The following is a 10,465-nucleotide window of genomic DNA, read 5'->3' on the forward strand; positions in this document are numbered from 1 at the left end:
GGCCACGGTGGCACAGCAGCGAAGCAGAGGCCAGCCACGCTGGCCCCAGCCCTGCTGCCAGCCACCCAGAGCACTCCTGGGGGGGGACCGGGGGCTGCGGGCACTGCTCCCTACTGCCTGTACCAAGATTCCTTCCTTTCCACGCACAGAAATCCGCTGTGAGACGGCCCTCAGCATACTGTGAACAAGCCTGAAGTATCATCAGCTGATGAACAGCTGTTTAAAGTCACTCTGTGGTTCCGTAACTTATCTCTGATTAAGAGCCACGAGACTTTCAAGCCCGTTTTTACTATTTTTCCCTAAATAGGCTTGTGAGCAGTAATAAATAATAGGTATTCACGTTTTGAAGGAGAAATATTTTTCAGGACATGCCTTGGTGTACATTTCTTACAACTAATACAAAAATACCACAGAACAGTAGCTAAACAAAAAGACAGCAGACATTTTTCTTGTGTTATTTAAAACAAGAAATACTTTTCAACTGAGACACGGGAGGAGAAATTAGCGTCCAAAACACAACAAAACATGCTGTCAGCTGTTTGAGATGCAGATTCATCTGTGGCATGAGGGAGGAGAAACAGCCTCGACAAATTCTAAGCTAGTTGCAAGAAACTGGAGCAGCACCAGGTGTGCTGCGGGCCGGGAGTACCTGCCTGCTTCACTGTGACACCCTGCCAGAGGGTCAGCAGCTGGGACCCCGATGCTGAAACAGAGCCCCTTGGAACAGCACTCGGCTCGAAGTTTGCTGGGTACCAGACTGCAGGTGAGCTGAGTCACCTGGCCAATGTCATTTTAAAGATTGCTGCATGCAAAGATTTTTTTGAAGGGTAAAGGAAAGCTGAAAACATGTTTTAGACAAAGGGAGAGGAAAAGGGAAGGAAAAAGAAGCGTTACGTTTGAGAGCTTCCCAAGTAAGGGCACTACAACAAAACATGTTAAAACATTAAGTATTAGGCTACTTCTTTCTATGTCTGTCTTTTCAAATTTTAAAAGATGACAAGTACCATACCTGTTTAGCGTGGGGATGTTCCCTCTGTAATTAAACAACCACAGTTAGTTACAGATTGGTTAGTGAAAGCCATAATAAAGAACTGTGATCAAGCTGGTACACAGACCAGCAACAAGTTTACACTTTACTAAACCAAAATGTGTCAACCATCAGGACGAATTTGATTCCGTTGGCCCTGAGAAGGCACCCACCACCTGACTTCACTTGCCACGGCTGCCACGGGAAGGAGCACAGACCATGCACGTAACATGCAAATAACGTACCCCAGGAAAACGCGTGGTATTTGCAAGGTACCCTGCTCTTGTGCAGCATCGTCCATCGTACCCACCTCTAGCCCTCTGCACACACCAAGTGAGTTTCACAAGCAAGGCCAGAGTGGGGGCTTTGCACTCCCTGACGGAAGGGGAACAGCAGAGATGCAAAAAGGGACCATATCACCCGGGAAGATGGCAATGGGTTCAGGGAAACACGCCAAAGCCTCGTTGCCAAACCTCTACGCTAAGCAGCAGCCCACGCGCTGGCTCCCACAACGATGCAGTAACGAGCACACGCACAAGCACCACGTAATACTTTGCGTTTTCAGCATTCGAGGCCTTGAACGCCCAAAAGGACAAGCAGAACTTGGGGTTAATTTTAGGAAAATTTTACAGTTCCTTTTATAACACCAGTCCAGCTCTTCACAGATCTGCATGCAGGCCGGGCTTAGTGGTGCACACTAAGAGCGGAGCTGAGGGGCATGTTTTCATACCAGCCTAAGAACAGCACAGTCTGGCCCATGCTAGCTACGTTCGTGAAAGCATCATGCAGCGTATTGCTCCATGCAAGACGTAGAAATCGCTGTGATCTGACATTCAAAACAGTAAAGATTAAACCAAAAAAAAATACATGCACACAGGAGGCTTGTGAAAAGTGAATAGCAAACATGAAAAAGTGGAAAGCAAAGCTCCGGGGAGCATGTAACTGGACATTCACGCTCCCCTTCCCTGCAGAAACCTGTAGAAGATCAAACCACAAACTTTCTTAACATACTTGACCATAGGCAAGACCCCAAGTTACTGGGCATGAAGTCTCGGTACTTAATGACCAGTGTATTTCCACGGTCACACCACTAAATACACCCACTGCACCTGGTCCTGTTCCCAAACTGGATTTGTCACAGCAGAGTCATATTCACCACAAGATTGTATGTCTGGTGTGTTACTGGCAGAGGCACGACAGGTTCCCCCGATCTCCTTCAGCCTCACAGGAGAAAGCACAAACTGGCCTAAAGACGTGTCAGTTCATTTGTAAATAAGACAAGTATTTAATTTCATCTGGAGACGGTGGAGAGAGACATTGTGCTGTGCTTAGGACTGAAAGGGCGACGAGGCCTCAGGGGGCTGAGTCTACTTTTTGAGCCTGGCGAGTAGTGGGAAAGCTGCACGTGATCTACTTCAGTTGGAAAAAAAAGAGTCTAGAGAGGACTGGCGGTTCCTACACCTGGTCCACGGCTGTGTAGCAGCCCTGGAACGCTTTCAGAAAAGCGGCAGGGAAAAAGCCTGGCTTAACAAACATTCCTTCCTATCTCGGAAAGGGCACCCCGCTGCCCTGCTCCAGGAACTGCTCTCCAGCCACTCGGTACGGAGCTGAAGAGACCACGGTGGGAACCGCAATGAGGCGAACAGGAGACCCAGTGGCTGGAGATGTTAGGAAAGAACAGAATCTTCGAGCCGCACGCTATGGGCTGGCTTATACCTACAGGTCCCTGCAGCTGTGGAGGGCTTGTCGCCTCGGGAGCGGGGCTGTCGCTTGCCACGGAAGGTTTGGTGTTTGCAGCACCATCGTGCCTTGTGAAAAGGCATTCCAGGCCAGGTGCTGAGCTGCACCCCTGACAAAAAAAGCACTGGCTGCCAGCCAGCCTGCTTGGCCGAACGGCAGCACCGGTGCAACGGGCAGCACCACGGCTCTGGGAGCTGATGGAGCATGTGCCGACAGGGCTCTCCGCAGCCACCTCCACGCTGCTGAGCACAGGATCAGAAACTGCCTCACCACACCAGCCCCAGCCCTTCTCCTTGTCTCTTTGGAACTTTTAAAAAGGCCCTTCTTGACCAGAAAAGCTGATCTCACTAGGAACCTGCTCCACACCGACACAAGCTCTACACAATTACTCCTGCTCAAGCAAACACAAACTCCCTCGGCTCCCCCTTGCACCTCCTGCTTGAATCTGGATTTGTTTCCCCGCGCCCCTCCCTTTCTTTTTTTCCCTGTTAAGCAGGAGCGCTCCCCTATGGAAATGACGGCGGTGCATGCAAAGCGCCACTGGTTATATCAAGCTGTGATTGAGTGCCAGCGCAGGGCAAAGCTTTTGAAAGCAGGCAGCAAAGCGGAATCAGCAGAGGTCGGCTGAATAACCCACTTGTAGTTATTAACAGCAGTACCACAGGAGAAAGAGCAATTCCACTGGCTGTGACCAGTGGCATTCCTCTTATGTTTCCTCATTTCTGCAGAAGAATCTAAACAGAAGGCTGTGAAACATGCCTCAAACCACACATTTTGATTGGGTTTTTCCTCTCCCTCTTTCTTTCCTTATTCTTCTGCTCCCTCTGTGATTCAGCCAAGCTGAATCTGCTACTGAAGTCCAATTTGCATAAAATTATCATCGTTCCATTCAGTTTGCTGCCCCTTCAACAGCCCCTTCTTTGCTCTGTTGGAAGATTTTGCCCTTTCTGAAACAGGCAAGCCAGGGGAACTGCAGCACATTACTGCTGCCTGCTGTCTAATTAACATCAAACCCTCGGCACGGAACTGCAGGGATTTACAGGTGTCCTGGAATCATTTTTCCCTCCTCCCTCCCGACACCAGCCAGTCTCCCGCAACAAGGAGGAGACCTCAGGCTACCTAATGATACAGTACGAGTTATACACTCGGGCCCCCGGGCTCGTACGGTTCTTGTGCAAAGCAGCAGAGCTGATTCAACACTGGCAATCCAAAGACTGCTGGGAGAGGCTGTTTCAGCAACTACTTTAGCCCACAGAAAATGCTGCCATTTCGTCAGAAGTTCAAATCTGAGAATATCATTGTAAAATGATAGTAGGAAGGAAATTACAAACCCTGCTCTAAGTGTAAGCGAGTTTTGGGTTCTTATTCTTCTGTAAAAATCACTGTTTGGAAACAGCAACATTTAATTTGGCTTTCAGCCTTCAGAATGGTTTCTACCTGGGAGCTACGGAAGAGGCTGACAAAAAAGGACAAGCAAAAAACTCCATAGATGATAAAACATCAAGAGACAGTGAAGGAGAGATCATGCACCACTCTTAAGCCTTGAAATCAGCAACATCGAAGTCCAAGTAGGGAGTCAACAAACATCCACAAGCACAGGAAGAGGAAGTACTGGGCAAAACCGAGCACAGGATAGGTAAGACGTGTACTGACACTCTTGGAAATACAAATCAGCTAATGAACTCCACCCTTGGAAGCATCACAGACTGTAGGACGCGGTCCCAAGAATGAATTCCACCTAGACAAGACTAAGGCTTTGGCCTTTATGCCCGTGTTTGCCCCCGTGTGCCTTCCCAGCACCGAAGGGAACCAGGGTTAGCTGCTACCAGACACCTTGATTATCAAGGGTCAAAAATAAAACTTGCTTTAAAGTTGACTAAGCCAACTATCAAAGCTTGAAGTCTCAATCTGCTGTGCTAAAACTTTGCTTCACTTCCACCTTCTAATGGCACATCCTGACTCAAGATTCCCCAGGACGTCTGAAGGCCAAGAGTGGCAGTTCGGGGTGGCACGTGGGACAGAAGGAACCCGTGGGCTCAGTGCACAGATGGATGGGGAAGGCATGGCCAAGGCATCGGAGTGAACAAAACAGCCTGGGTTATACTTCGATTTCCCTTGGGCCTCCACATATTCAGAAGGCAGAGCCCTGCGGTATCATACCCCCAAATCAAGATCTCTAAGTCACTCTTGTCAGCAACGGTCTTAGCATCTGACAGGAGGAATACATGTACCTCTGGGAAAAGCAGATGGATCTGTTTAGTGGGAACACACATTTACCTCGGAGTTCTTCCCTCCCGATCGTCCAGCAGATCTGCTACAAGGGTAGGAAAGATCAAGAGGGCAGCTGAACAACCTGGCTGGGGCAACGCAGGGAGCTGGAGAAAAGGGGATAATTTAGGAGGAGCAGTGCAGCAGCGTGATTCTGCAGCAGGCTCCAAGGGCTGGCTACCGCAGACATTGTCCCAGTTTAAATCAAACCTCACCGCTTCAGATGTAAGAAAGGCTGTTCGAAAGCAGGAGAGGAGAGGGGGATTATTAGAAAAAAAACCTTCTCCTGTTGAAAAAGCACTATAATTCCCTCTCCCTAAACTAGAAACACAATGTTTCTTTGAACAGATTTTAAGCTAAGATTAGGCCAGCACTGTTTCATGTGCTGAACACCTCAGAAAGGCCTTTCAGCGTCTGTCACCTGGCGTGCCGTTCTCACAAAGGAAGCTGAACTCTCTAAACTCCAGTCAATATTCCCCCAGCTTCCCATCTCAGCAGGGCAGTCTGAACAAGAGAGAAGCAAAGAACAGCTCAGAACAGGGCTCATTTCTTTCTCACGTCTTTTCTCACCAGGACTCTAGATGGCTGAAAGAGGCAGGTTACCCACGTGCAAGGGGCTCTGCACAGAAGCATTTGTTTGCAGGACGCTGCTGCAGCACGGAGCGATCAGCATCCCGTAGACACCCTCGTATCGCTCCCTCCAGCCTGGATTACTGCAGCTCCCCTACTTGGAGAGGGCCTGCAAACCCCCCTGACTGCAGAAGGCACCAGATGGTCACACTGCGCTCCTCAGCTGCCTTGTGCCGGGCAATAAGGAGCGCGGGGTTTGATCTATAAAGCGCTCAGTGGTTTCCATTAGAGGCAGTTTTTCTCCCTGTGTCTTACCCTTGCAGTCACGATCAGTGGGGATTCTTACAACAGGATGTTTTCTATTCATCTAAGCAAGTAACTCCCCAAACAGTTCCTGCCCACGAAACCCACCAGGAGCAGGCTGCATTTCTCTGACTCTGTTAGCAGATTTAACAGTTTCTCCCTCCTCGCTGCTTCCATGTAAAGCTTTCCTGTGGGCAGCCAACGGCAATTGCTCAGTGGCCAAAAATATAAAGTCTAAGTGCCTGGCTGTGATTAGACAGATCAGGAGTAGTCACTGTGGCTGTTTCTGTTATGATTAAATAAAGGCAACACCAACAGCAAAGAATTTAAATATAGCAACCAGCATCAGTTTGCAATTTTCTCTACATGATTATTTGCTCCAGTAAAATTCAAGCCCTTAAATGTTCAAAGAAATCAGACACAAAAGGGACCAGGGCTTAAAAATATCTGATAAAATGCTGAAAATTGTGTGGCATCATACAACTAACGCCAGCTCCAAAAGAGAATGCTCTCTTAAGGGCACTCTGCTATCTGCTGCTGGTTCACCAGGACCCAAGGGACATTCTGCTCGGTCAGCTGGGATCTTCTGGCCTTGGGGTTTGTCCTCGGAACGCATTTTTAGCTTTTCAGTCTCAAAGTTCATGCTACAGAAGATACAGGAAAACATACGATGGACGTAGAACATGGTCGAAAACAACAAAGAAGACTTAAGCAGGACAATGTCAGAGTTTTGAGATTTCTGTGTTTTGGGCTTAGCTGCCCTTAAAGCCAGTGTACGCCAACACACTCGGGGCTGATTTACCAGCCCAGGGATCCTGCTCCCGGCTGAGCTCCAGCGCCCAGGCACGCAGCAGCCGCACAAGCAGGTATGCACTGCAGGAAGCCGCATCAAGCAACAGGAGCCAAATTCATCACTAGCAGACGGAGGCACACCTCGAGGGAACTGGACCTGCCTGTTCAAGCAGTGAAGTCGTCCCCAAGGCTGCTCGTCTCCACACAAGGACTGCGAGGCATTTTGAGTCAACCATCAACAGTGCTGATGGTTGAGAAGCAGAACCGAGCTTCAGAACATTGCCCCAGCGCATTCGGCGTCAAGGGGAGAGGAGATTTCAGGACAAAGAAGCTGTTCCCCAGGCAGGTGAGAGCTCTCCTCCCCCAGCCGACCTTGTCCAATTACGCCTGCACGCAGTACTAGAGCAGCGGTCAGCGTGGGCAGCCCAAACAACCCCCAAGCAACAGAGGTAACTGAGACCAGCAAAGAGAAGAAATGGAGAAAGGAGGCGGGGAGGAGGGGTGTGGGGAGAGAGTATTGTGAAGGGGTGCTAAAAATAGTATGCAATTATTTACAAATATGCTAGAAATGTAGAAAACAGATGAGACCAATTGCATGTCCCATTTGTACCAGGAGCGTTTTGTGCTGCTTGTTGAGGACAGTCATTCATTTCTAGCAAACCAGGGTCTGAAAAACGTTTTAGAAAACGTACTGATGGATTCTCAGAAGCGAGACTGGAGCCCGTTGCCCAGCCCCACCAAAAATAAAATACGGAAAAAAATATGTTTGGAAACAAAGGAGAAAAACCAGTACTGGTACCATCCTGGCAGAGCAGCACAGACCAACAGTGGCACCCGGCGGCCACGAGACTCACTGCGCCCCTGGGCTCGCCGCTGCCCCGGACAAAAACGAAATAGCGACTAAAATACCCTCCCGAGTTCCTGCTGCAGTGCCAATGGAGAAACACAGGAACTAGCCTGACGGATGCTGAAGAACTTCTGTTAACCAAGTTTGTTTGGTTTTCAAATGATCTTAGCCTACGCTAGGAGATGTGACCCTTCTGTAAGAGAGGGCAGCGACGGGGTGATGCTTTTGGTTGCAGCTGCATTCTGAAAAATACTGACCAGAAGCCAAAATGTCAACACCAGCATTTCTATATAAAATACACCCACACATGCATCTTGGTTTTCTCAGCCAAAACCGCACGTGCTAGAAAAGGTTTCACCTTATCCAGAAAAGCCAGGTTTGAAGGTAGAGCCAATGACGAACAGTCAGAAGGGGCTGGCAGGGGAGCGCTGCAGACAGGGGACACAGACTGTTCGACTGCTCTTTATGAAAATTCCGAGTGACTGATCGTTCTGTCTGGAATTGCAGCTTTTGGAAGACTCAGGATTCAGCTGGCACTGAAGTTCCAGAGGAAAGTTACTACACAAGCTGAATTTAAAAATCAGAAAATATATGAAAACTGTATCATATTTAAACGAATCCAAACTGCAGAAACCACTACCCACAGCTACAGGAGAAGGAACTGGGTAATGCAGGGGTTTATCTTAAATAATTTGTGCTTATCATCTGAGGCACTGGGACTTTCCCTTTCTCCACCAATTCTATTGCAAGTTTTCTTTGCCAAGGTTGGATGTAGCCCCTCAAAAATCTCTGATTCCAAAGGCACCTGAACACATGGTCTGACCTGTTTGGGTGGGAGGTAGGTAGCATGAACTGGAACTCCACCACACAAGTGTTATCCTTCAGCTGGCGATGCTGGACGCTGTTTAACTCATAGGCAATATATGCCCTTCGAACGTACACCTGGTTAGAGAGAAACTCCGTCAGCTTAACTGTGCTACGGAAGCAGAAAAAGAAGACAACTAATACTCCAGAGACTTCGAAAAGATTAAAAACCAAACAGATACCTCCAAATGAGAATCTAGATAGGACTCTAATGCAATCAGAATTTAAAGTTATTCCTTGAGGAATGTGTCCAGCCTGGCAGGACACAACCATCACCACAAGGGTAAGCTGAACACAGCAGCTTCACTTACATTCCTTTCAACCACCTGAATCTTCTTCAAGCAAAGACGATAACTTGAATCTGAAATTTCAGTCAGTTGTGAATATTTATGCTGTTAAATGCCAGGCTCCGAGTATGCCAGATTCCACACAACCTACAGCTCTCTTTGTCTTACAGGGTAACAGTGCTCAAAACAAACAAACACACAAGTAACAAAACGAAAACACAGAATTTTTTTTTTTCCAGTGGGAATGAACTTACCTCCAAAGCTGCCATTCTTACCACCTGGTTACTGTGGTAGAAAAAGTTGGGTAGCACATCAAAGATGGATGTCTCGGACAAAATGAGTTTCTAGAAGAGATCACATGAAGCAGAGTTTTAACAGAACTGCCTGTCTGGCAAACAGGGTCAGGGAAAAAAGCCTAAACCCCAAATCAAGCCTGGCTAGTTCTGATTTCCATCCTTTTCCTATTGTTCATCACAGTTTTGACCTTTTTAAATTAAATCGTAGAATCATACAATATCTCAAGTTGGAGATGGAGGACTCATGGAGTCCAACTCCCTGCTCCTCACAGGACTGCCTAAAACTGAACCATAAGACAAAGAGCATCGTCCAGACACTCCCCTGAACGGACAGGCTGGTGCCATGACCACTACACTGGGGAGCCTGTTCCAGTAACCGACCACCCTCCCGGTGAAGAACCTTTTCCTAATGTCCAATCTGACGCAGCTTCACCCCGTTTACTCATGTCCTGTCACTGGTCACCAGAAAGAGGAGTTCAGCATGTGCCCCTCCATTGCCCCTCTTGAAGGAGGTGTAAACTGTGATGAGATCATGTCTGGTACCAACAAAAACGAGGGGGAAACTAGAAACCAGCACAATAGAATTTAAAGCCACAAGGACCTTGGGACTACAAGTGAGATTTAATACAAAACCATTCAGATCAGGAAGAAAGCAGGGAAACACGGAGGGAAGTCTGGCAGATACCTGGAGGTTCTCAATGCAGAACTGGTGTCCGTACATGTCAATAGCGGACAGGAAGATGGACTCCACCTGGTTGTGGCGCAGCTCGTAGGATGGCAGGTGGGAAGCAATGAGAACCTGGGAAACAGCAAACAGAAGGAGCGTCAGTGAAGGGAGCTACGCTGGGCCATCGGCAGGAGGCTGTTCCCTCCAAGGCAACAACAGTCTGCTCCATCCCAGAAGAGGCGACTGGTTTCTCCTGTAAATTCTGTGACACCTGGGTGATGCTGCAAACTCTCTGCCTTCCCCAGCCTCATTTGTATATCTGCTCAGTTTGTATTATGGCAATTCCCCACGGAGAAAAGGAACGGCTTCAATCAAGTTCCATCAGTGCATGTGATTTAGCACTGCAGAGCTGCTAGTCCTGGGGATTGCCTGACCGGCTGTTAATTGGAAAGCAGATCTGGCAGGCAGCAGCTGTGGGGAGGCCAGCAACGGAGCCGCCTTCACAGCTTCCAAGCAGGGTGAGCAAGAGACACTGGTGCCAGGTATTAAATGCCCCACATGAAGGAAGAGAAAGCAGCTTGCAGGGGAAAATTAAGTGAGAGAGCAACATAAAGACATCCATAAGGGCTGCAGCACTGTCCCAGCACACTGCTGAGAGGTTCAATAACTGAATGGTTCAAGGACACAAATACAATCCTGAAGGAAACATAAGGTCACTGAGCAGCTTCAAACACCCCATTCATTTTCAACAGTCAAGCTCTGTAATAAAAGGAGAGATCCCCAAAGTGTCAGCTCTCCTGCTGA

The 10,465-nt window shown here is 48.3% G+C and overlaps 1 protein-coding gene across 1 annotated transcript in view; it reads right to left on the reverse strand.

Annotated features, from left to right (window-relative positions):
- The window catches only part of LOC104494338 (acetyl-CoA carboxylase), a gene marked incomplete at its 3' end in the record, with an annotated part of 117,946 nt that overhangs the window by 69,632 nt on the left and 37,849 nt on the right, over positions 1–10,465 (reverse strand). Inside the window, exons 26-28 of the mRNA XM_010137154.1 lie at positions 9,680–9,793; positions 8,953–9,042; positions 8,371–8,489 (exon numbers count right to left, since the gene is read on the reverse strand). Coding sequence (XP_010135456.1) covers positions 8,371–8,489; positions 8,953–9,042; positions 9,680–9,793 — 323 coding nt within the window. The remainder of the gene's footprint in view (positions 1–8,370; positions 8,490–8,952; positions 9,043–9,679; positions 9,794–10,465) is intronic.

This window comes from Buceros rhinoceros, unplaced genomic scaffold (genome assembly GCF_000710305.1).
Source record: "Buceros rhinoceros silvestris isolate BGI_N320 unplaced genomic scaffold, ASM71030v1 scaffold12455, whole genome shotgun sequence".
In the NCBI taxonomy this organism is placed as follows: Eukaryota; Metazoa; Chordata; class Aves; order Bucerotiformes; family Bucerotidae; genus Buceros; species Buceros rhinoceros.